General features: G+C 41.9%; 3 protein-coding genes across 6 annotated transcripts in view; 1 reads left to right on the plus strand and 2 right to left on the minus strand.

The window, feature by feature from the left end:
- Positions 1-3,387: 3,387 nt before the first annotated feature.
- Positions 3,388-7,964, plus strand: LOC110509961 (protein phosphatase 1 regulatory subunit 14B). Of its 4 annotated transcripts, none has more exons than XM_021591201.3 (5): positions 3,388-3,499; positions 3,935-4,143; positions 5,804-5,887; positions 6,098-6,130; positions 6,355-7,964. In XM_021591201.3, exons 2-5 carry the CDS (start codon positions 3,949-3,951, stop codon positions 6,439-6,441), a joined length of 399 nt encoding a protein of 132 aa, XP_021446876.2. In that variant the 5' UTR covers positions 3,388-3,499; positions 3,935-3,948; the 3' UTR covers positions 6,442-7,964. The 4 variants fall into 4 exon arrangements, with proteins under 4 accessions (XP_021446876.2, XP_090082861.1, XP_090082859.1 ...); XM_090226735.1 differs by having other exon boundaries at positions 3,409-3,692; XM_090226733.1 differs by lacking the exon at positions 3,388-3,499 and adding an exon at positions 3,603-3,766.
- Positions 7,965-8,046: 82 nt separating this feature from the next.
- LOC110509962 (peptidyl-prolyl cis-trans isomerase FKBP2) lies at positions 8,047-11,733 on the minus strand. The gene is made up of 6 exons (XM_021591202.3): positions 11,443-11,733; positions 10,826-10,983; positions 10,037-10,149; positions 9,786-9,832; positions 8,895-8,930; positions 8,047-8,768 (listed from the first exon to the last, which is right to left on the minus strand). The coding sequence occupies exons 2-6, from the start codon at positions 10,979-10,981 to the stop codon at positions 8,707-8,709; spliced, it is 414 nt and encodes a 137-aa protein (XP_021446877.1). The 5' UTR covers positions 10,982-10,983; positions 11,443-11,733; the 3' UTR covers positions 8,047-8,706.
- A 5,857-nt stretch (positions 11,734-17,590) lies between these two features.
- Positions 17,591-27,293, minus strand: part of LOC110509959 (pyruvate carboxylase, mitochondrial) — a 108,021-nt gene continuing 98,318 nt past the window's right edge. The window contains exons 17-21 of the mRNA XM_036967814.2: positions 23,186-23,430; positions 21,658-21,837; positions 20,490-20,738; positions 20,235-20,375; positions 17,591-19,781 (exon numbers count right to left, since the gene is read on the minus strand). Of these exons, the coding sequence (XP_036823709.1) occupies positions 19,530-19,781; positions 20,235-20,375; positions 20,490-20,738; positions 21,658-21,837; positions 23,186-23,430 (1,067 nt within the window). The 3' untranslated portion in view covers positions 17,591-19,529. The remainder of the gene's footprint in view (positions 19,782-20,234; positions 20,376-20,489; positions 20,739-21,657; positions 21,838-23,185; positions 23,431-27,293) is intronic.

Genomic DNA, 27,293 nt, shown 5'->3' on the forward strand with positions numbered 1-27,293 from the left:
CAATGCCAAATCAGTGTGTTTTGTTTGCAACGAAACTGTCCTTGATTGCAAATAAATCAATCTGAGACATCATTAGGAATCTGGGCATGGTCCTTTCAAAAGTTAGGCCTACCTTTCCACTCCAGACAGATTATAACACAGAAAAATGGAAGGTTAACTGCTGGCTACTCTTCCTCCATGGCTTAACCCAACGAGAGAATGTCTTAAGAGTTTCCCCAGAAGCTGTCTGTGTTAAAACCTCTTATATTGTACAGAAAGTGAACATCTTAATCAATTGATAGTGACAGAATTAGATTACTTCACAGGCAAAGTACATTTTTTGTCTCCTCGGCTATAGAAGGTTGTATGTAGCTCAGCCTCTGAAACAAAACAATGATATCCTAATATGCATCGAAATAAATTAACATATTCTCCAGGTATTTTACAGTTCATTTCTAGCATAAAGCATTGTGGACCAAAGCACTGTTATAGATCACTTTACATAATCAGATATGTTTACTTTCTTCAAAATCTTAAGCTAACTAGGGGTAGGCCTGTGCTATTTGCCATTTTCATTAATAAAAGGTAGACATATGGCATACCCTCTTATACCCTCTCAATTCAAGTCTTGGTTTTAACTTAACAGCCCTTCAATGACAGGCTATTTAAAGAGTGGAGGAATTGACTGACAAATGTATGGATATAGCAGCAGCCTAATTTCTTCCGTCAAACAGGTAGGCCTACCTCTTATTTCTCAAATAGGAAGAAATAGGCTCCAACACAAAGCCCTCTTGTTATCAGTAAAGTCTATTTAAAATTAAGACATTTTAAATGAATTATGCCTACTTGAATTTGTTTAATTTCAGCACCATGAGCTGTCCATTTCCGATTAATTGTTCCACGGCTGCTTCTTCAAGTTTCAGCACCACAATGTAAGTTACTTGAATCTGGCTTATTGTGAGATAATTAACTCTGATAAATAGGCCTACATCCTGGGCAAGAAACATATTATTTTTTATCAAATCAATTATAGTAGAAGCAAGATATCAAAGTTGACCTCCGGTCCTCCTCATCTTTGCGCTCTCCTTTTCAAACTGAACAGAACATAGGTTGCTAAAGGTCAGTCCACGGGCAAGATTTTTTGGACTATGCCAAATAAATACATTTTGGAAGAAGCCTTTGACTTTCCTCCTGAACTGACACCTTAGGCCTACACAGTACAACCATTGGTTAGGCAGTACACAAAAACGTTTTTGATCAGCAAGAGCAGAGCAGGCCAGGGCTCAGGGTTGGAATATCCCTTGCAGTGTGCAATGCAGCCTAGATATATTTACACCATCCCTGCAGCTATCTTAGAAATATAACATTGCTCTGTGCTTCTCTGAGCATGCACTTCATAGCCTATAGGCTATGGATAATTTGATTGAGACCACACTAAATAGCCTATAGGCACACTTCATTGATATAGCCCCAGCTGAGAATCAGAGATGAGGGGCGGAATTGGGCACACATTGATACAGCCTAATAAGCAACTAATTCAAAAACACTGACAAATATTGAAATTTCATCAATTACAAATTACATGACCCTCCCCTGGACTAGATACAAAAAAATACTGAACCCTCCCCTTGACTGAAATTGAAAAAGCATGACCCTTCCCCAATTTCCTTCAGGTAACCATTATGTACATTTCGATCCACCCCTAAATCCAATGACAGGTTGAAATGTTTGATTGATTTCATGTTGAATTCACATTAGTTGACAACTCAGATGTTTCTACAACTTGATTGAAGTCCACCTGTGGTAAATTCAATTGATTGGCCATGATTTGGAAAGGCACACGCCTATCTACTGTATATAAGGTCCCACAGTTGACATTGAATGTCAAAGTAAAAACCAAGCCATGAGGTCGAAGGAAAGGATTGTGTCAAGGCACAGATCTGGGGAAGGGTACCCAAAAACTTACTCATTGAAGGTTGCAAGAACACAGTGGCCTCCATCGTTCTTAAATGGAAGAAGTTTGGAACCATCAAGACTCTTCCTAAAGCTGGCTTCCCACCCAAACTGCGCAATCGGGGGTAGAAGGGCCTTGGTCAGGGAGGTGACCAAAAACCCGATGGTCACTCTGACAGAGTTCCTCTGTGGAGATGGGAGAACCTTCCAGAAGGACAACCATCTCTGCAGCACTCCACCAATCAGGCCTTTATGTTAGAGTGGCCAGACGGAAGCCACTCCTCAGTAAAAGGCACATGACAGCCCGCCGGGAGTCTGCCAAAAGGCACCTAAAGGATCTCAGACCATGAAAAACAAGATTATCTGGTCTGATGAAACCAAGATTGAACTCTTTGTCCTGAATGCCAAGCGCCCCACGTCTGAAGGAAACCTGCCACCATCCCTTAGGTGAAGCATTGTGGTGGCAGCATCCCTACGGGGAAGCATTGTGGTGGCAGCATCCCTACGGGGAAGCATTGTGGTGGCAGCATCCCTACGGGGAAGCCTTGTGGTGGCAGCATCCCTACAGGGAAGCATTGTGGTGGTATCATCCCTACGGGGAAGCATTGTGGTGGCAGCATCCCTACGGGGAAGCATTGTGGTGGCAGCATCCCTACGGGGAAGCATTGTGGTGGTATCATCCCTACGGGGAAGCATTGTGGTGGCAGCATCCCTACGTGGAAGCATTGTGGTGGCAGCATCCCTACGGGGAAGCATTGTGGTGGCAGCATCCCTACGGGGAAGCATTGTGGTGGTATCATCCCTATGGGGAAGCATTGTGGTGGCAGCATCATGCTGTGGAGATGTTTTCAGCGGCAGGTACTAGTAGACTAGTCAGGATCCTTGATGAAAACCTGCTCAAGAGCACTCAGGACATCAGACTGGGGCGAAAGATCACCTTTCAACAGGACAACGGTCCTAAGTACACAGCCAAGACAAAGCAGGAGTGGCTTCGGGACAAGTCTCTCAATGTCCTTGAGTGGCCCAGCCAGAGCCCGGACTTGAACCCGATCTAACATCTCTGGAGAGACCTGGAAATAGCTGTGCAGCAACTCTCCCCATCCAAAATGACAGAGTTTGAGAGGATCTGCAGAGAAGAATGGGAGAAACTCCCCAAATACAGGTGCCAAGCTTGTAGCCGAGGCTGTAATTGCTGCCAAGGGTGCTTCAACAAAGTACTGAGTAAAGGGTCTGAATACTTAGGTAAATGTGATATTTCAGGTTTTTTGTTTTTATACATTTGCCAAACTTTCTAAAAACCTATTTTTGCTTTGTCATTATGGTGTATTGTGTGTAGATTGATGAAAGAAAGAAAAACGATGTAATCAATTTTAGAATAAGGCTGTAACGTAACAACATGTGAAAAAAAGGGGTCTGAATACTTTCCGAATGCAATACAGGTCACAATGGCGTGGCCTATCCATAAAAAACTGAAGTAAAGGTGCATGATTCATAATCATTGACATTTGGTACTTGGGATAGTCCAAAATAGAAATAGGGCGATTGGGAGTCTACAATGATGCATTACGTAAGAGTTATTTCCATGTGATTTATCTATAAGATTTTTTTCGGCTACAGGTACAATTAAATGCATATTATATTTCACTTGGTAAATAACGATGTGTTAGAATGTACCAAGTGACAGGGCCTAATACCGGATTTGGACTGTGCAACAATTTTGCCTATACCAGTATAGGACTGTAGGTCTACAGCTGAAGGAGGTGAATGTTCTGTATGCTCACTTATTTGTTTGACCTGCCTGTAATCGATAATTTAATCTGTTTGAAGTATTTGCGTGAGTATACTAGCCTAAATTATTTTAATGCGTAGCTCAGTAATTTTGGAAAATACAATGCAACTTCGGTCAGAGAGAACAATAGCGCATTGCATACCCAGTATTTAAACTGCTGATAAGAAATACACGTCGAATAACCGCATCTAATTTCGAACCGGTCTAATCTAGACGGGCATAGGACAATGGCGACGTTAACAAGCCAGGATTCAACCGCTCAAGCGCGGGTTTATTTCCAAACGCCTCCCGGTACCGAGGATTCAGAAGTCGTCCAGAAGCAAGGCCGGGTAACCGTGAAATACGATAGAAAAGAGCTGAGGAAGCGACTCAATTTAGAGGAGTGGATAATTGAGCAGTTAACGGATTTATACGACTGTGAGGTAGGCAATGACACAATCTATTATTTGTTTACAGTAAAAAAAATCCCCATTCGTTTTTTGTTTTTATTTTCAATGATCTCTACCTTGATTGGGATTGATGTAGGCTATAGGATTGCAGTAATATTAAAACCTAGGGGCTACAATAATATAAACAAATATGAGTGGGAATTACAGACACAATGTAGGGCGTGGCCACATAATTGTAATACTGTACTAAACATGTGAATAAATTAGGTGTCTGCTCAGGTAGCGAGTGACAGAATGTGCTGTTTCAATAAAATGTGTGCATAATGTATTGATAAGTAGGAGGATAGGCCGGTTGGCACTGAGTTCTATGGCCACTGCACCTGCAAAGCAATTACAGTACAGCCTGCCTACTCTGTTGGATTAGCATGTGATGACCACTTCAAATGTTACATAATGGCAATGCCTGATTGTCTTTAACAAAGGAAATATCATTGACTATGGATAGATATCCTACCCCACACTCTCTGCTTCTCCATGGAAATGCGTTGGTACATACTGCATGACAGTGCACAGCATGACATGTGTGTGATGTATTCAGCATGAACAACTATGAGGTGATCATCTTCATGAATGATCCCTGTAAACAACATATTTTTACAGCACCCCTTTAGGCATGTCTAGAGTCCATTGGCTCCAGTCCTCGAGTACCCCTGACAGTACACATTTATGTTGTAGCCCTGGACAAACATGCCTGATTCAGCTCATTGAGTGCCTGATGATTAGTTGACTAGTTCAATCAGATGTGCTTGTCAGGGGTACTAGAGAACCAGAGTTAGGAACCACTGGTCTTGAAAACGGAATTGATCAGGTGTTTTGACACACAATAACACATGAACTATTCACATAAAGGTGTTGCAGCAGCACCTATGCATCAGATAAGTTGGGAACAACATGGTTAACATTATAGGTTGAGAAGTAGCATGCAGCGCCGGCACATTACGCATTATTGGACAGTAACGACATTGACCATTACCTATGTCACATGGTCCTCAGAGAGACCAACTGGACTAGTAAAGTGCTAATTGAACTAATAATTACCTTGGCTGGAGCAGAGGGTGACCTATAGTGGGAGATATGAATGTGATTTATCAGTGTTTTGATTTAGGCAACTCTGGTACTCAGGGTTGTGCCAGGGTCAGAGGAGATGCTGAGTGTTTTCTGATTGGCCTATGTTATATGAGTGTGGGCTCTTGTAACTACTATTTGACCTCCTGACTAGGTCCTTGGGCTGTAGATTATAGGCATGTAAACAGCAATACAGTGTACTAACTGGAGATTGTATTGTAATGTTGTATTTCTATAGGGATGTCTACTTCTAAACAGTCATGTTCAATTGAGTAGACAGCAGTCAGGAAGTCTGTGTGTATTGTTATCAGTACACACCACATAGGGGGTTCAGCCCATCCTGTTGTGTTGAGAAGCAGAGGGAGGAAGCTAGGGACATTGGGGACCTATGGAGGATGTTCAGAGGTGAGACTGCTGTACAAAAATATTGGGTTTGATCCTTAGGCTGTCTGATATATTCATTAGTTTTTTTCTACTCTCCTCTCTCTGTTGTTTTCTCTATATTTTCTGTGTCTATGTCTTTGTCTATCACCATCACTGTCTCTCTCACTGCCTTTGCCTCTCTCAGGAGGAGGAGATTCCAGAGTTGGAGATTGATGTGGATGAGCTGTTGGATATGCCCACTGATGGAGACCGGGCATCCAGGGTCAAGGTGACCGCTAAACCCTATTCTATATTGAATACAAATCCACTATTGTTCATTTGTATCGAGGGCTGAATCCTTACTTTAGGTCAATCTCAAAATGTGATGGGAAATCTCCCATGTCATTACATGCATTTACAGTTACCCATGTTGATTTCAAGTTAGGATTCGGCTCTTCTAATGGAGTTATTTCCTCTTTCACTTCGTACTGTTTCGCAGGGTTTGCTGGTTGACTGTTACAAACCTACAGATGTAAGTTAAAAATTAGAATAAGATTATTATCTGCTTCTGTTATTATTCTGCTTCTGTTAAGCTTTAAACCCAGCATTGGAGTGACTGATCAACTGAAAATAACTGTCTGGAACCAACTTCCCATCCATTGTTTTGACTGTTTCTCAAATAAATGAGTAATACAGTAACATGTATGATAACAGTTGTTCAGTCTCACATCACCCTCCATTGTTCATTTACTGCAGGACTTTGTCACGGCTCTCCTAGAGAAGGTTAAAGGTCTGCAGAAACTCAGCACTCCGCCCAAAAAGAATGAAAAATCTTCTCCTTAGCTTCAGAACACCCCCAACTGATTACAACTCAGTTCTACACAGGGACACCCAGCTAGAAACCCTCAGCACCTAGAATCCTTCCATCAGCAGGATTGGTAGAGGGAAGAAGATCGACCAATCAAATCTCTGCAGCAGGGATTACTATGTCTCTGTCTTTGTTAAAACTATTTGTGGATTTATAATCATGTTATACATATACAGTAGTAAGTGATGAGTGTTCAAATATCAGAATATAGTACAGCATTGATAAACTGATGACATGGAGGAAGAACATGACAACATTTAACTTGAGCTATAAGTCACCAACAAAGCATGACAAGTACATAAACCTCATGACAGCTCATAGTGAGTCATGACAGATGCAACTTTATGCAGTCTAACAAATGTAACTCTTTAGTTAGTTGATTAGTCAACATCACTGTATGTATAGTAACAGCTAGAAATAGTGAACTATCCTTGGTTGGTAATAGTTGGAGCCGTGTCATTTTTACGATACTAGGATTTATAGAGAAGCAAAGTGTTACTCGAGAATGGTTTATTTGGGGAAACGTTAGTTAAGTCTGTGTAATGATTTCAAGCCGAGCACTGTCATCACCTGTCTAATATATTTTTTGAAAGGGAAGCATGAAGGGCTTTTCAACATTTCACACTGGACTACTGGGAGTGAACATTATGCTTTTTGTTACACCTTTGACATGAGCAAGTGTGGACAGTTATCAATGACAAACACCAGCATGCCACACAAGGCACTGTAATAACATCAGTAGCCTACGCGTTTTCATTGCGCACATTTTTTGTTAAATATACATTTTGGGAATAATGCATGACTGACTCTATAAAACACAGGAAAACATTTGCAAATTAGGGTTAGAGCCCATTTAAATCCATGACATGAACTTTCACTACAGTGAATGCTTTTGAGTCCTACTATAACATATGGTTCAACTGTTTTCCCCTCCATATCCTCCACCCTGGTGCCTGAGAGTGACGGGGTGGGTCTGTTTCTCAGACCTGACCCAAGTAGATAAAAAGCTATATAAAGCGAAGGCCTTTCTACTTGTTTCTCAAACCCAAAACACTTAGTCATTAACCATACAGTAAGCACTGCGAAAAGGACTTCGGCCTTAGAAGACCACAGCAATGATTGTATCGACTATTGTGGATTAAGCAATGTCTTTGAAAAGTATGACAATTGGTCCTGCATTTCGCTGCGCCCGCATGTGTACACCTCATTACTATAATTCCTTAATCTTTTGGACCCCATTGAGATGTTATTTTGGGCAGGCTTTTAACTACCAGATTCGCAGTGCATCTCCTAGAACCTGCATCACGTTGAAGACTGAATCAAATCACGAACTGGGTTCATTTTAGAGTGCTGGAGGTACAGTAGGCGACTGCATAATCTGTGGTGTGTGTGTTTAAGATGTGATTGCAAAACTGTAGTGACGTAATGTAGCAATACTTAATGGTGCTGTTTAACAATTTGTTACATTTTTATTAAAATTCAATACGTGTTTTACCTACTCTGACTTGCGTGCACTTACGATGTTATTGTAATGTACTGTAGCTAAATATCTGGCAGGAAAAAAACACTAGCAGTCACACTTTTAAAATCCAAATATCTTTAATCAATTTAAACAAACTGAAACATGAACATTGGTCAAGTCTTATATACCAATGAAGTGAAATTGGAATTCCAAAACTAAAATTCATTGACAAATACTCCATTCAATAGAGCCTGAAAACCCATTGAACAGTGCACTATCGCTTATCTTGTGCTACCATAGTGCATGTATGTTGTTCGACTAGTTCCCTCAGCATGATACGTACCCTGTAAGTTACACTTATCAGGCTAGTAAAATACTCAAAAATTACGATTCATTTAAGTCAAAGAGCTAGTTGGTCTCACATTTAGAAAAACATAACACTGGAATGATGGAAGGGGCAATTTTGAATGCGGAACTAAAAATTATTATTTGCTTGCAAAAATGTATAATGTTTAAGGCATTGGAGTTCAAATTCACCAGGGAGTACCAGTTACATATGATGTTAGCTATAGTTGAATAGTATCTATATTATGTAGGATCTTCAACAGCTTTTAGCACTATACAGTATTCCAGTGCAACGACTAATGCTAAAGAGAAACAGTCCCCCTGTGCGTTGTCTTGGGTAAGTAGGAGTTAAGGAAGAAGTTATGGTAGGGCAGCCACAGTGACTTAAAAACAGCACTAACAGGCAGCTTATTTTGTTTTAAGTTGATGTTCACTATAAGTCAGACCTCCTCTCGATGCCGAGTAGTTCCACTTCAAAAATGAGAGTGGCACCACCTGTTGGAGACACAGGGTAGTTACAAACTAATATGGTGGAAAGCTATTCACAATAAAGACATGGTTACCTCAGAGACTGACTTGTAGAGCAAGCCAGTGGTAGATCTAGAGAAATATCAGAATTACCTGGAATCTTAGGGGGTGCTCCTCTGTCTCCATATCCTACAAAATAAGTCATGTGAATGGAGAGATCAGAACAGTGGGAGTGTAGGAAAATGGACTACAAGGCAAGACTTATCTTGTGTAATAACGGATGGGTTAATATAACTCTAAGCAGGTGCAATAAAATAAAAAATGACCTAGATTCAGTCAGCAGTAATGTGGTGAAGCCTGTGAAGTATCAGTGGTCATTGGGACAGTGAAATGTGAAGTATCAGTGGTCATTGGGACGGTGAAATGTGAAGTATCAGTGGTCATTGGGACAGTGAAATGTGAAGTATCAGTGGTCATTGGGACAGTGAAATGTGAAGTATCAGTGGTCATTGGGACAGTGAAATGTGAAGTATCAGTGGTCATTGGGACAGTGAAATGTGAAGTATCAGTGGTCATTGGGACGGTGAAATGTGAAGTATCAGTGGTCATTGGGACGGTGAAATGTGAAGTATCAGTGGTCATTGGGACGGTGAAATGTGAAGTATCAGTGGTCATTGGGACAGTGAAATGTGAAGTATCAGTGGTCATTGGGACAGTGAAATGTGAAGTATCAGTGGTCATTGGAACAGTGAAATGTGAAGTATCAGTGGTCATTGGGACGGTGAAATGTGAAGTATCAGTGGTCATTGGGACGGTGAAATGTGAAGTATCAGTGGTCATTGGGACGGTGAAATGTGAAGTATCAGTGGTCATTGGGACAGTGAAATGTGAAGTATCAGTGGTCATTGGGACGGTGAAATGTGAAGTATCAGTGGTCATTGGGACGGTGAAATGTGAAGTATCAGTGGTCATTGGGACGGTGAAATGTGAAGTATCAGTGGTCATTGGGACAGTGAAATGTGAAGTATCAGTGGGCAAACTCACCGAGCTCTGAGGGGATGACCAGTTTCCTCTTCTCTCCCTCACACATTCTAAAGAGAGAAAGTGGGATTGATGGATTAAGAACCTTGAATGCAGGGGTCAGAAATCAATGTTGTTGTTTTTTTTTTACACCTTATATCCAAAAGAACATCACTATAGTTTTTACACGGTCTACAAATGTAAGTCCTCACAAGTCATCCAATGCATGAGGACACTAGTAGTCAACAGGGGGAACGTAAAAAACAGGCACCAACCCGAGCAGGCCCTGGTCCCAGCCTTTGATGACTTGTCCGGTTCCCAGAGTAAAGGTGAATGGCTGGTTCCTTGGAATGCTGCTGTCAAACTCTGTTCCATCCTCCAGCTTTCCCTGCAGACAAACAGTTATTGACTAAACACACATTGTCCACCCAATCAAAGGATCAGCGAATTCATCTAGTACTAAAAGCATAGGCTACAGCTAGCTAGAACTGCAGTGCATAACATAAAATTTCTCTCTAGACCTGTATGTACCTACATTGTACCTAAGACCTGTATGTACCTAAACTTGCATTCGTAGGCTAGGTTGTAGCAAATTCATGATGGGTATATGGAAAATCAAAGTATCAAGTAGTAGCCTAAACCTATCGCTGTTAAATTGAACTAGGTGAAATTAATATGAATGACAGTCATCCAATAGAAATAAGACCATGCGCAATATTTTTTTTAAATCGGATCTTAAACAGCACTGACCGCCACTGAATAATAAGTCTATATTTTGCATTTGTACAATTATTTTGATGTGATATGAAAGTAGAGGGCTTTATGTTTCTAGAACCATACTACAATTGAGAATCAATTCACGTTTAAATTAAGTATTTGGCTGTTTTTTGACTGTTTTGGCAGCCAGAGCCAGCCCTACATATAATGAAGTCTTAGAAGTCGGCTAGTAAAGCTAGCCTACACTCCTTAACAGTACATCTTGGCCTAAAATGAAAATATATACTGCTTTAGGACATGTTTTTCATTCAGTGTCTAAATGGAGAAGCATCTCAATTTTTACTCACGGTGTAGTGCATGTTCAGCACATCCCCTTTACGTGACTTGATGGGGCAGTTGTCAACTCTTTTCTTGATACCAATTTGGAGCTTCTTTTTGTCGCCCCCGCGAACTGCCGGAGCCAGGGACACCAGAGTGACCACAAACAGCAGACAAAGCCTCATTTCTGGAGTACACATGAGAGAGTTAATGTTAAGACAGAGTGCAAATCTCATAGGCTTCCATCTGGCTACCTAACGTAGTTTATAAACTTGCTACACGTCATCATCAATGGGCGCATGATTGGAAAAATAAAATGGAAGCTGTGTAGCTGAGCTAACTATATCTATAAATCTATTTGTGATTCAATCATAAATGGGAGCATATGTGTGTAAGTTTCATTGTCATTATCAAAACATAAACATATGTTTAACAGTTATATGGCTACATAGAACTATAAGCCTCAAGCCTGACGATTGGGGCAAACTAGTTAACTTAACGTTAGCTAACGTTAGCTAGCTAGTATCTGCTGTGCCAGTATCTGATATCCGTTATGACAATTACTTTAGCTAGGTTCCTCAAAAAATGTATTGAGCCTTCATGCGTTTCAAAAAGCTAGTCATTAATCATTTCTCAAGAAGCTTACCAGTGTTAATAAAACACAAAAGATGGTCGGTGTGCTTCCAAATGTTCCGAAGCCGAGTGATTGAATGAATGTCCCAGATATGGCTACGCAATGATTTTCTGTCATGCTATTGGTCCGTTCTCAGAGCTAGCAGAGAAAATAGCTAATCTTGAACTGTCCGGCAGGTGGTGGCAAAGTATGTAATGGAATAAAAGCACTAAAGCAGACCGATATGTTGTAGCTACATTATATTGATAATAACAAACAGGAGCATAATATTTTTGAATTATCATTTGACACACAATTATCATCACACACGCTCATGCGGGCACACCAGAGGAGGCTGGTGGGAGGACCAATAGGAGGACGGGCTCATTGTAATGGCTGGAATGGAACTGTATCAAACATGGAAACCACATGTTTGACGCTGTTCCATTCCACCCATTACAATGAGGTTGTCCTCCTATAGTTTCTCCCACCACCCTGTTGTGCACTCACACATTCACATGCGTGCACACACACACACACACACACACACACACACACACACACACACACACAAAATGCAGCTATGCAGGAATGTGATTACCTGTGTATGATCAATAGCAGTATATTGACTGAAAGTCCTCCTGGACACTTTTAGCCTCCTTTCAGATGAGAGCCATCCATTGTAATGTAGTTTACAGAAGTTCAATCAAGGAGGTTGGTCTGAATGCCAATTTAACTTAATCCAGTAAGCATAACATAATTCACTTTTGTTTCCTATTCTACAGGCATAATGGGAATGAATACACACGTATCATCATCAGCATAGCACCTTGTACCTTCTCCTCTTTCCTATTAGTGGAATGTCAGTCACCTATTTACCTTATAGACTATTAGCACGGCAGAATAATGCACATTCCTCAAGCTTGCCATTTAACCTACACTCTTTGAAAAAAAAGGTGCTTTCTAGAACCTTAAAGGATTATTTTTCTGTCCCCATAGGATAACTCTTTGAATAACCTTTTTTGGTTCTAGGTAGAACCCTTTTGGTTCCAGGTAGACTGCTTTATGTAGAACAGCTCCACAGAGGGTTCTACCTGGAACCCAAAAGGATTCTCCAATGGGGACAGTCTTAGAACCCTTTTGGAAACCTCTTTACTAAGTTGTCTTCAACAACTACCCGCCTTCCCACCAATCGAGCCTGTACTCGATTGAACCGTAATTACGGCATTATTTTCCAACAAGGTTTTCCATTAGGGTTCATATGACACAGTTTGTGTGTGTGTGAGAAACAGAGAAACAGAAAAACAGAGAGAGAAACCATTATAAAGGTTATCGTTGCCATGCACACCAAATATATACAGCCTGCCTCATTCTCTCTCTACATTCAGACTACTGAGGCAAAGACAGATTCAGGTTGGATATTCAACGGATATTTGCCTGTAGTTTTCCTTACGTCCACCAAAGGCAGTTAGGGACCGTCAACATAGTGACAAATCAAAATATTCTAATTTCGAAAGCTCTTTAACCATTACTCCTAAAACTTCTAAAAACTGGTTCTAGCTAACGCGATGGCATAAACACATCGCACACACTTTTTTTTTGTCGATTAACATCTCGCACTATTTTAAATTATTTATTCAAATGTTTGAATTTCAATAGCTCCTTGGTCATGTGACCTACTGACTTCAAACAAGGTTCAGAATGTCCAATGACTACCCTTCTATATTGCACACCCTTTAGTTTGTCCCTTTTCATCTCATACGTTTCTCGTTCATCCATTCCAGCGCATCACTAATGAGATGACGAGGCATTTGGCTACCTCAAGAGACTCTTAATTATGTCCCGCCGTTTATCCCCACTTCATCGAATTTCCTCACTTTGACATGAGGGGGTCACAGCCACCCCAAAGGTGGTTTGAGTGCGACCGCGAAGGGTAGCATGTTACAGTTAGATATAATCAATTTGACATCCATTCGAGTCACGCCCGGTGGTATCATCAGAGGCTTTTCTGTCTTACAAACTGGGCAGTTGCCCGCTACTAACCTTCAGCGGACATTAACTGGATTTTTACACCCAATCGACATCAAGTGCCAGCACAATACTTATAGGCTTGAGAACCAAATATCCCTCGCTGTATCTACCATCGACCGGATGTTCAGAAGTAGTAACAGAAAATAATCATCCCCTTTTAATAATTTGCTAGCCTAGTCAGCCCTCCGGGACAGAGCCATAGGAACCACCTTTACCAGCACTTTGACATGAGGTGGTCACAGTCACCCCACGGGTGATTTGAGTGTGACAGCGACAGGTGGGTACGCTCCTTTGAATTTCATCAAGTTGACATTCAGTGATCCGTGCCCAGTGGGAACCTAGACTTCTTCCGTCCATTTTATGGTTCCGCAGCAAATCAATGGGCGTGGATGGTCCTACCCACATCAGATGTACGCCTCCATCCCCAGACAAGCTGGAGATACCTCTCCCCACTCCGTAGGTCATGAGCCAGATCCATGCAATGCCCTATCACTGCGGGGCCAATGGGTTTAGGCTCCGCCTCAAGTCTAGTGAGTGTAAAGGAGACCACCCCACCTACAATGTGTGGGGCTGGCGGGCGCCGTAGCTGGGGAGATCCACGAGAAGGGCCCGGCGCACGTCCAGAGTTACCGCCACCAACCGCCGAACCTAACCCCCCACCGGTCCGCCTTCAAACACGCACACACAGCCCCTTGCGAGACCACGGACGAGAGACCGTGAGATAAGCCCCACAAAAAACTTCCAATAGTGGCGAGAGGAGGGCAATGGAGCGACTGCTCCCCAAGCCGCAGCTCGAGCCCAGCCCAGCCCGACCGACCGAGCCCTTAGAGCCAATCCTTATCCCGAAGTTACGTCTCTTTTTTGTCAACTTCCCTTACCTACATTATTATAACATGCCAGAGGCTGTTCGCCTTGCGAGACCTGCTGCGGATACGGGTACGGCCCGGTGTGAGATTCACACCCTCCCCCCCAGATTTTCAAGGGCCAGGGATAGCTCACCAGACAATAAAGAAACTGCAATGCTTTCCAGGGCTTGGGCCCCTCTCTCGGGGCGAACCAATTCCAGGGCGCCCTGCTCATCACAAAGAAAAGAGAACTCTCCCAGGGGCTCCCGCAAGCTTCTCCAGGATCGGGGCTCCCGCAAGCTTCTCCAGGATCGGTCGCGTTACCGCACTGGATTCCTCGCGGCGCCCGTCTCCGCCAGTCCGTGGACATTCTGAAAGTAGTTTGAGGTCAGTAGGTCACATGACCAAGGAACTATTGAAATTTGAAAGTTTGAAAAATTAATGTAAAATTGCATGAGATGACAATGAACATACTAAAGGGTGTGCAATATAGAAGGGTAGTCAGTGGACATTCTGAACCTTGTTTGAAGTCAGGTCACATGACCAAGGAGCTATTGAAATTTGAATGTAAAAAAAGTTAGTACTTTGTTTACGCTCCCTAACTAATTCAACTCGGAATCCAAAATGCTGCTCACATTTCCACGTTTATTAGCTTTGGAAAGTGGATTAATGTCCAAATCGTGAAAATTCGTAATGTGCAGCGAACTGCTTTCATTTAGAAATTAGTTTGTGGGTAGCCTGACATATACTTTAAAAACTTAAACAAGCCCTTTCCAACCACCAAAACAAATTCAGTCCTCAACCCTATGTCAGAATCTTAAGATCCTTGTTTTGACAGCTGGGATACTTGCATTATTCATATTGTTGGTGTGTTTGTGGCTTCTGTTTTTGCATGAGCGCAGAGAGCTGACATTAGAGATGAGTAATTCATAGACTTGACTTCAGGCTTCCCCGGGGGAATCCAGAGTAACATCTTCATTTCTAAATCAGAGGATTATTAGAAACAGTATCCAGGAAACAAGCACACCTCGGTTGTAAACACAGACTTATTGAACTATGTTTAATGCTGCCACACAGAGTATTGTACGGCACAGTGGCAAGACAAATCCCATCAAAACAGGTCACGTAATAGGAAAGCTGCAAGTATCCCACAGACCTTGAGGGATTATATCATATCAGTATATACAGCTTTATAAAATGTACTTCAAACATAAATGTTATATTAAGAACGATTAATTAAATTCAGATATTGGATTGACTCAGTATTCAATGGTAGCAAGACATAAGAGCCAGTAATCTCTAATATCTATTAGCCTGTTGTGGTATTTATCCATTTTCTTCTTAAATTAAAAAAAAAAAGCGGGAATTTATGATGGTAGTTAAGCTTTATTAATAACTTCCCTGGTGACTAATTACCAGTCTGGGATTGGAGGGCTGTTTGAAAGTCTGAAATAGGGCTGTAGGTGATATTGTTCATGCATGTTTTAAAAAAATCTTTATGCAATTGCACAAAGTGGAATATTTAATGCCAACGTTTACAAAGTCTGACAGAAGTCCTATATTTCTATATTCTAACATATCCTATTGCAACGTTCTGTGTATCAAAGCCATGCTCCAATCGTACCAATTTTGTCTGATAAACACTCCTAACACTCCCACTCCTCTCATTAGACCACAAACATGATCGTACTAATGGACAAATCTCAGCTCTGTACCAAGGTGGCATTTTTCTTCTCTAAAGAAACCTGGGCTTCATTTAATTAACAAGACTTAACACTAAGGTATTAGGCTAATGGATTGATTTTAAAATCATGAAGAATACTAATGACAGTTAAGTACTTGACCTCATTCTGTGGGAATTTGTGTTCTCCTCCCCCTCGTGTTCTGTCACGCTGGGAGCATACACTAACCCACGGTGAACCCCCTCGTCACAGCAAGCTCACCAAACATCCCAAATTAAGGGGATTATGAGGGTACAAAAAACTGAGGGGAGAGGACCAGCGATCGTTAGCTTTGTTACTGGGAGAGAGCCTGAGCCACACCTGTATAAATGAATTATGTTGCTGAAATGTTCTGCAAAAGTGGCTTCACCGTTTATTGTGGGAGGAGGGCAGAGAGCCTAGGTGATGGAGGAGCCAGAGATGAGCGATGTCAGATACATTAGGTCTGAATGGGAAGAGGGCAGAGAGCCTAGGTGATGGAGGAGCCAGAGATGAGCGATGTCAGATACATTAGGTCTGAATGGGAGGAGGGCAGAGAGCCTTGGTGATGGAGGAGCCAGAGATGAGCGATGTCAGATACATTAGGTCTGAATGGGAGGAGGGCAGAGAGCCTAGGTGATGGAGGAGCCAGAGATGAGCGATGTCAGATACATTAGGTCTGAATGGGAAGAGGGCAGGACACTGAATCAAACATTTATGACAGACTGCCACACAGGCACATTTCTAATAGCAAGGAAGCACACTCATGAGGTATGATTATCTCCGGGGTTAACTCCCTCCTTAAAAAATAGAACATTTGAACATAGACATTTAAAATATGCACTTTACAACCCATCTACAACTCAGTGAACAATACGGGCTCCCAGTCTCTTCTCTCTAGTCATACATTTCCTCTGCCCCCAGTCCTGAGTGTACATCACATGGCCATGGTCAGCACCTACAGGTAGACTACCCTGGTGCATACAGAGCAATTAATCAGCGCCTGGAAACACCCCAACTTCTCATCTACAGGAGCATACGGCAGCTCTGAGGCCCATCATCCATCAGTGCAGTAATGCTACAGAATAGTACACTACTCAGTATCTAAACTGTGAGGCTGTGCAAATGCATAGATTGCAGGCTTTAGAAGAGATGTAACTGTTTGAGTAACTATTGACTCAAAATGTCAAAATTATTAACAGTGTGGCATGTGAACGATTGGACACACACACGAGTTGTCCTCATATCTATCAATTTGTATCCATTAGGGGATTACGCTATTGGCAACCAATCAATGTGCACCAACTGATTGGGTAGGTTAGGGCCGTTCCTGTCCGTTTCCATTAGAGTGGGCCTTATCAACTATCGATCATCTGCCTTTCACACCCCTGCAACTGAATATGTACATTATTTATACCTATCGAGTGTCGACTTTCAAATTGTCACAATTATTGAATTGTTTATGTAGAAACATTTGTCTGCCATTTTGATTCATTTCACGCTACTCTTCATAATAGAGCACTTGAACAGAGCCGCACACTAAGTCTAAGATGCACCATTGCACACAAGCTCTATTATCAAAACATTCAAATGACAAAGAGCGAGAACTCTGTAATGCTCTTTTAATTTCTTTCAAAGTCCTGTCACATTGAAAAGAACATAAGGTTACACTGAATTAGTATTTGCATATTTTAAAACTGATCATCAAAAGACAGACATGAGAAGGATGGCAGAACTGCCACAGATCCCCAGCAAGATTCTAGAATACAAATGACATTGCTATTCAACATAATCGGTAGTAATGTTATTAACGCTTACAAGACATCTACGTATAAAGCTCATTAAACATTTATTTTTCCTATGTGGAAGTCTCCTACTTGACTTAGATAACTGTGCACACTGCACGCAAACATTTTACGCACAGAACCAATGTCGCTCGTAAGATAACAGGCTCAATTGTTGCATTCTTTAGGTGTTGCATTACTGGGCTTAGGTCCTATGTTTCACATACAGGTGTTGGAAGTGTAAGAAACAGATTACTATGGCTTGATACAACAGGTTGGTAAACTATTCTCAAGAGATGATTTGTAATTTCATAGATTATAGACATTACTTAATCATGACAAGGCTATGATTTTTCATGTAAAAACAAAACAAAATCAATAACATTTCTCTTTGCACTGCAAAAACTGCATTACATGACAATGCCTAGTGTGCTCATGATTATCAACACCCCAGATGTAAACAGACACAAAGTGGTTACCATGACAGTTGACAAAACAACACCCACTAGCACTCAGACAGTAGCCTCATGTACCACAAGGACACACCATATACAGAAGTAACATTCAACTACTTTTAATCTCTACACTGAAAACAAAGACCAATTATTTTGTCATCGGTTATTTGGGTCAAGTTCCTATGGGGTCTAAACAAGCTAAGTTTACAAAAACTAAGGCCCCTTAGTAATCCATTACCAGATTGAGAACATGAAACTACCCCCTACAACCTGTAAATCTCACTAGAGTCCAGTCAGTCCCAATGACAACCAGAATGACTAAATATGTCCAGTTATGTAGGATTCATTTATTTTTAAAAAGTCACAGCAACTTCCCAAAATATCAAGCATGTATCAGAAAATCAAGTATATTGGCGTTCATGTACAAAGCAAGGTAGTTGGTCAGAAATGTGTTATTTTAGGTTCAGTGTTCCTAAAGAAGAGTTTTGGTCAACAGTCACTTGTGCTTCAAAAACGCATAGGCTATCCACTTTCAGATGCAAAGGAAATGTACAATAAAAGCTTACCTCTTTTATAATGGGCTGGGGAAAATGAGCGAAAGTAATGCAGTGATCAGTGATGAGAGTAGACGTAGAACATCTTTACCCAGTCAATATAGTGAGATGGCGAGGACCATTAGGATGGAAACACTTCTTATGCTTCAACACCTATATTAATACTGTAACGACCCTGGGTTTATTGATGTTCATTTTCATTTTTCTATTTAAACATATCAGATGACACTCATGGAGGTGATGCTCGTACAGGGATGGCCTAAAGAGTATTGTACAATTTAAAACATGATTAGCCAAGATTAAGAGTTTATATTACATTAAATCCCAGAATGTCAACGGCTTATCAATTGCTTTACACTTATTTACTGCATCATTCATCTTCATATTGGCATAGCCTCAGCAATATAACTCTTCAGGAAAACGTTAGAGAATGACGTATATTGATTAACATGAATATATTAATATGAAAACTCCTAGATTTTATTCCCTTCCAATGGTTAATGATTGTACTTATCAGTTTCTAAAGTGACAGTGGATTACCGTACATATCACAAGTGCAATCCCCACAGGAAGCGCTCCAATAAACAAACATTAGTTCATTAATTGATTACAATCATACTATATATTTTTTTCCAGAATCTCAAAAATAGATACATTTCTCTCCTGCCTGCCTCTTTTCAACAGTTGGAATTGTACTTTAACATGTGAGACTGAAGGGGTTAAGGTTGTGCTCAAATGAATGTTTCCTGTCCTACTCGGTGATCTCCAGGATGAGGTCGTCTCCCTCCAGGCTGCTGTCGGCGTTGACGTAGATCTTTACCACAGTGCCAGAGAGGGGAGAGTTGACCACTGTTTCCATCTTCATGGCGCTGAGCACACACAGAGGCTGGCCCTTCTCCACCGCCTGGCCCTGCTTCACCTTCACTTCCACAACCTTACCCGGCATGGGAGCCCCCACCTGGCCACGCACATCCTTCAGCGCCTTGGGGTGGAAGTGCATCTCCTAGAGAGAGGGAGAGAGTACACTTTGTGAGTTTGCAGGAACACCAATGTGTCGATTGAGATATCTAATGGGGAGGTTAAACAACTTATAAAGCAGTGAGAATAGCTTAAATGTGTTGTCTGTCATTATGTGTTTTAAGCATGTAACTATGTACTGTCTATGTACTGTTTACATACTCTACATTACTCATCTCATATGTATATACTGTACTCGATACCATCTACTGCATCTTGCCTATGCCGTTCTGTACCATCACTCTTTCATATATCTTTATGTACATATTCTTCATCCCTTTACACTTGTGTGTATGAGGTAGTAGTTTTGGAATTGTTAGGTTAGATTACTCGTTGGTTATTACTGCATTTTCGGAACTAGAAGCACAAACATTTCGCTACACTCGCATTAACATCTGCTAACCATGTGTATGTGACAAATACATTTGATTTACTGTACCTTCATGGCCACTGTATCCTTGACCAGGACAGATCTGAGTGCTCCGTTCAGCTCAAAGAACACCTCCCTCTGGCCAGCCTTGTTGAGGTCTCCCAGGGCCAGTGCTTTGATGTGGAGGGTCTTCCCTCGCTCCAACTCCACCTGACAGACACAGAAAGTGTGATCCGAAGAAAACAGAACATAAGCAAATATATTGTAATCAGTCAGTTAATGTCAAATAAATCACTTCTCATCCACACACATGTTGAGACTGACCTCAAACTCTTCAGCAATCTTGGGTCCATCGAGGAACAGGCGTGTGTTGAGGCAGTCTACAGGGCCAAACTGATGGGTGAACTCCTTGAACTCCTGGAACACCTTGGGGTACATGGCTGCTGACATCACATCCTCAGGAGTGATGTCATTTCCGTGCGTCTCTCGCAGCTGTTTCTCTAGGGCCTGGAAGTCCATGGCGGGCAGAGAGGCACCCGGGCGGCCCTCCACCCGTGGCATATTCTTCAGCACCTGGGGGCAGAGGTTAGAAATCAGCCACTAACGGGCCAAAGGGAGCTAGGCAGGCTACAAGCAACATTTGAACATCACAAGTAAACATGAGTGTAATAATGAATTAGGATAATGCTAGGCATCTGTTGGAAATGAGAAATAGCTGCTCCATAATGGCTGTACCATTCCTTTGTTATACATGATGTATGCTAAGCAGATGGCCTATTTATTTATGAACTGAAAAATAAATTACTCAAGTGCCACTGCGCGTCCAATGGAAAACAAAACAAGAAGGGGAACTGCATTGTGCACTGGTGATGTGAGGCACAAATGTGTCCTAGAAAATAATTGATCTTCCAGAGAAATGCTTCTGGGTAATTGTGGTTCTCTTAGAGATGGGGAAAGAAATTATATTTCTTCAAATTTCAAACAGAAACATGTGTGTGATAGAGATCCAGGGACAGTGGAGACAAAAACAGGCAAACTTCTCAAGTATTTCTCTGACTTAAGGGGATGTGCCCTACTAAAAAGGCCTTTTCTGCTCTAATTTTTTTTACTGCAATTTAAGTGGAGTATAATATACTCTCAATGTTATATCCATCGAGTGCAAAAACCTAATAATCCTTTAATACTGAATGTGGGAATACAAATCCTGCCATTATGGTTGGCATTGAAATGGCAGATATAGAATAGTTACATGTTTCCATATACAGTCCGTACCCCCTTCCCAAGGGCAAGCTATTGATTACTGTAAGTGCAGCGACCCAATGAGAGATGCAGATTGTGATGCACCGACTGTTCTCAATTGAAAGCATTAGCCCATCAGTGTGTTAAAAAGAACAATGTTGTTGGATGCTGAAAAAAATAAAATAAATAGGGCCTTGAATGAACTAGGATCTATTTCGGAATTTGTGAAGTGGGTGTGGTGTGTGTGTGTTACCTTGGACCTGAAGGGCTCAGGGAAGCCTCCGTGTGGGATGCCAATGTGACCCTGCAGGAACTCCACCACTGAGAGGGGGAAGGAGAGCTCATCAGCCCTCTCCTCCACCTCTGCCCTTGTCAGAGAGTTCTGCACCATGAACTGGGCCAGGTCACCCACGATCTTCGAGGAGGGGGTCACCTGCATGCGGGGAGAGGTGGAGACACACAGATGTTATCCACAACATTACTGGTGCTACAGCCCATCTGTCAGACCATGGTATTTCACCCTAGTACACCAGGCTGGTGTGCAAATTGGAAGTGAACAGAAGTGAGGTAGTCAGGAGAGGAGTGAGGGGTGAACAGAAGTGAGGTAGTCAGGAGAGGAGACAGAGGTGAACAGAAGTGAGGTAGTCAGGAGAGGAGACAGAGGTGAACAGAAGTGAGGTAGTCAGGAGAGGAGCGAGGGGTGAACAGAAGTGAGGTAGTCAGGAGAGGAGACAGAGGTGAACAGAAGTGAGGTAGTCAGGAGAGGAGCGAGGGGTGAACAGAAGTGTGGTAGTCAGGAGAGGAGCGAGGGGTGAACAGAAGTGTGGTAGTCAGGAGAGGAGCGAGGGGTGAACAGAAGTGTGGTAGTCAGGAGAGGAGCGAGGGGTGAACAGAAGTGAGGTAGTCAGGAGAGGAGCGAGGGGTGAACAGAAGAGAGGTAGTCAGGAGAGGAGCGAGGGGTGAACAGAAGTGAGGTAGTCAGGAAAGGAGACAGAGGTGAACAGAAGTGAGGTAGTCAGGAAAGGAGACAGAGGTGAACAGAAGTGAGGTAGTCAGGAAAGGAGACAGAGGTGAACAGAAGTGAGGTAGTCAGGAGGAGAGAGAGAATGAAATAAAGGAGATAAACAGAGCGAGAGCAAAAGAAGTGAACAGAAGTGTGGTAGTGAAGGGGAAATTGTTTGAGAAACATTATTTTTTTGCAGCTAAGACGACAAGGGGTAGCAGAGAGGAGCAAATGAATAGAGGCATAATGAAAGCAAAGTAAGCGTGTCTGCTATTGAACAGACACTCAGACTGATTCGCTGTGGCTGTTTTATGGACAATATTAGACGGACAAAGGAAATGGAGGAGGACAAGAACAGAAAGTCAACTATCGCTGATCATTTAATTAAGACCTAGGAAATGAAAACCAGCAAGGCGAGACTAAACGCTAAAAGATACCATTGATTGGAGAGATCAGACAGAAGCTTGCAGAACATAACAGATAAGCTTGCTCAAAGCTCCTTGGTTAATCTGACTTTAGGCTGCGGTGAGATCAACGGCTCTCCTTTCTGCAAATGGATTCCCATTTTGTTTTATTTTTGAGACAGAGCCTCTCTCACACACACAGTTGAGAGCGAGTGAAAGGAGGATGGTGAGTGAAGGAATTAAATGGGCAATTCATTCAGCAGTTCAAACAGACCATCCTCTACAAATCAGAATACTTTTAAAAATCCACTTCCAGAGAGAGAATTACAAAGGTGTTTGATCACTTAATTTGAATAGGTGGCCGGTCGCCTCACCTTGATGAGGTCACCCAGCAGCTTGTTAGCCTCTGTGTAGGACTTCTTCACCTCCTTGAACTTGTGCCCCAGGCCCATGCTGTGAGCCTGGAAGTGCAGGTTGGTGTACTGGCCTCCAGGGATCTCGTTCTCATACACATCAGCATTGCCAGACTTCATAGTGGCTGTACAGTCAAAGGGTGCATAGAGCCCGCGAGCAACCTCCCAGTACTCACTGTAGTCATAAACATTCTCCAGGGATATCCCTGTCAAAGAGAGGGCAGGACAGAGAATAATGACACTGAGGTATCAGGGATAAATACACTGAACAAAAATATTTAAAAACGCAACATTTAACAATTTCTATTAATTTACTGAGTTAGTTCATAGAAGGAAAATCAGTAACTTCAAATAAATTCATTAGACCCTAATCTATGGATTACAAATGACTGGGAATAAAGATATGCATCTGTTGGTCACAGACACCCCCCCCCCAAAAGTAGGGGTGTGGATCAGAAAATCATTCAGTGAATATCTGGTGTGACCACCATTTGCCTCATGCAGGCAGACGCAGAAATGCAGTCAGGTCAAGACCCTGGTGAGGACGACAGTTTGTGCAGAAATTATTTGGTTGTGCAAACCCCCAGTTTCATCAGCTGTCTGGGTGGCTGGACTCAGATGACCCTGCAGGTGAAGAAGCCGGATGTGGAGGACATGGGCTGGCGTGGTTACACGTGGTCTGCGATTGTTAGGCCAGTTGGATGTACTACCAAATTCTCAAAAACATAGTTGGAGGCGGCTTACGGTAGAGAAATTAACATTCAATTATCTGGCAACAGCTTGTGGTCATTCCTGCAGTCAGCATGCCAAATGCACACTCCCTCAAAACTTGAGACATCTATGGCATAGTGACAAAACACATTTTAGTGGCCTTTTATTGTCCCCAGCACAAGGTGCACCTGTGTAATGATCATGCCATTTAATCAGCTTTTTGATATGCCACTTTTGTCATGTGGATGGATTATCTTGGCAAAGAAGAAATGCTCACTAACAGGGATGTAAACTAATTTGAGAGAAATAAGCTTTTTGTGCGTATTAAACATTTACAGGAGCTTTTATTTCAGCTCATGAAACACCCTACATGTTGCCTTTATATTTTTGTTCAGTATATATATATATATATATATAGGCATCTATAGATGCTGGTAGCACAAATACCAAGCAAATACAATGGAACAATCTTGTTAAACATATTGTATGTGGGAGACATGCCAGAGAATACATTAAAGTATATCCGTGTGGTTCCTGCCACTTAGGTGTTCACTGGCTTCCAAAGCAGGAACATCAGTCAGTCAATCAATGCGCCCTCTTTGCTGCCAATACATTGCGAATGCTAATTTACCCAGAAGACCTATCAAATTGCGGTAATGATAATTACCTCCATGCTTCAGCTGACAACACATAAGTCAAACAGACCCCCGCCCCCACACACATTCTCCCTATCCTATCCATCTCAGAGACAAAATCATTTTAAGCATGGATATTAGCATCAAGCTTCCCACTCCATCCATAAACTATTGGTACATAGAAATTAAAAATAAAAGCAAAGGAACGAGAAAACAAGAGAGCAAACGCGAGAGCGCGATATTGACCACAGTTCCTGTCCCTCAGAGGACTAGAGCCGACTTAAAGATGATCTATAAGCATCACGGGAGAGAACAATGGACCTTTGCCAGAGGAGAGCTCATGATGCAGAGAGCAAATATGGATGGAAATATTATAGGAGTGAAGAGCTCAGAAGTAATTTATGAGCAAAAGCATGTGAATGAGAAGATGGGACCATGGAAAAGAGGAAAGGTGAAAGAGCAAGATTAAATTGGGCACTTGAGGATTTTCAGCAAACAAGTACCAATAAGTACTTCCAATTTTGTATTGTTTTATTTCACCTTTATTTAACCAGGTAGGCCAGTTGAGAACAAGTTCTCATTTACAACTGCAACCTGGCCATGATAAAGCAAAGCAGTGCGACACAAACAGAGTTACACATGGGATAAACAAACATACAGTCAATAACCCAACAGAAAAATCTGTATACAGTGTGTGCAAATGGAGTAAGGAGGTAAGGCAATAAATAGGACAATAGTAGCGAAGTAATTACAATTTAGCAAATTAACACTGGAGTGATAGATGTGCAGATGATGATGTGCAAGTACAAATACTGGTGTGCAAAAGAGCAGAAAAAAGTCAAAAACAATATGGGGATGAGGTAGGTAGTTGGATGGGCTATTTGCAGATGGGCTGTGTACAGCGAATCGGTAAGCTGCTCAGACAGCTGATAATAAATATGACCAAGGCCGTAGTAGGTCAGAGAGCGCTTTGAGAAGTAAGCGAGGGTATGAGTGGGAAGAACTATGAATTAGAGCAGTCTTGTCATCCTATCTCATGCATGAATGCCCAAATAGTAGCTTATTTGGAATGAATTTGGAAGTTATTTTACAATAAATGGATAAATATTGTATGGTATATACGGCACTAAAGTGCAACACAGAAGGGAATTGTAACCAGTCACCAAATTTTCTTGGGCAAATGACATCCGCCTGACATTTCAATTACCTAGGCAGCCTTGTACCCAGTGAAAAGGAGCAGGAGGGTGAGACTAATGAGAAATAAACAAAAAGAACATGTCTTTTTCCCCTGAATGTGAGCATTCTGATGGGATTCTGACTGAAATCATACACACTCACAGGACATCTTCTAGTTATGTTTTTTGACCTTGAACAGTAATTACCTGAATGAGGACATTTGGAGACCATAGATGGGGTGGCAGGTAGTCTAGTGGTTAGAGCGTTGGGCCAGTAACCAAAAGGTTGCTGGATCGAATCCCAGAGCTGACAAGGTAAAAATCTGTCGTTTTGCCCCTGAACAAGGCAGTTAAACCACTGTTCGCCAGTAGGCCATCATTGTAAATAAGAATTTCTTAACTGACTTGCCTAGTTAAATATATATATTAAATGCACAAGTCCTGAAATGGAACATTGGAACCAGCAAAAGAAAGATGCTAAATTTCACCTCTCGACTGTCTACACTTTCAACAACTTGCATCCAACAAAACAATGTCTGGGTTACATAATTTAAAAAAACGACTCAATTTCACACCATTGATTGTCTTCTAATTCTGTCCTGCCACGTTTCATTTTCTAAAGAGGACATTTAGTTAACTTAGAATGAGAAACAATGAACTAGCAAGTAAGTGCTTACTTGTGCTCAGGTAGCGATGTATTCCCAAACAGTACACCAGTATATGGTTAAGTCATTTCAGAGCAGCTGCTACCTCCATGCTCCTCATGACAAATTCATTTTATTCTCAAGTGTTGTTCAATTCAAAACAAACAGCAACTCCATTTTTATTTTCAGCCACTTTATTTCAATAATTAAGGGTTTAAAAGTAGCTAATCTAAGCCTGAGTCATTGCGAACAAAATATGTAGTTATTAAACCCTTGTATCATATGGCAGGATTAGATTAAATGCTCATCAATTGTGAGAATTTGCCATTTCATCTGCTGCTCTTTGTTCATCGAAACAATATGAACGAAAAAAACAGCCTTTCACCTTGTCCACCATCGTTGATGAATCAAAGCACACGGTAACCGTCAGTCACGGCTGGTGGCAGCGTGATAACAGGCAACACTAGCCTGCAGCTGACAGATTCCCTCCTGAATAACACAAGGGCAATGATCTGGTCTCACCACCGTTCCCCTAGCAACAACATGGCTGGCTGCAGCCAGGGGAACTTGGTTCTGACCACAATCCTGTTCCCACGCAGAGACAGAGCTTCACAGAGGCTTGCAGGCCAAGGTCATTACAGCGGGTTAAGACTTTCCTGCTGCTGTAATGTCTCAATTAACTGAAGGTCGCAGGGTTGTTTGTGAGCTGCAAAATGACGGTTGTGTGGTGAACTTCCTTCTGCCCTTTCTGCCACTCTCCCCCTGCCTTTTCCTCTAGTTCCCTCTCCGCTTCCCTGCAACAATCATGCTTAATTTGGCCCTTTTTACATGACCCTCTACACATGAGCAGTATCACCTCCCATGTGTACCATGTTCTCTGGGTTATATGCATTAAGACAGTTTG

The sequence above is a fragment of the Oncorhynchus mykiss genome, chromosome 29, assembly GCF_057628025.1.
Source record: "Oncorhynchus mykiss isolate SJ-2025 chromosome 29, ASM5762802v1, whole genome shotgun sequence".
Lineage (NCBI taxonomy): Eukaryota > Metazoa > Chordata > Actinopteri > Salmoniformes > Salmonidae > Oncorhynchus > Oncorhynchus mykiss.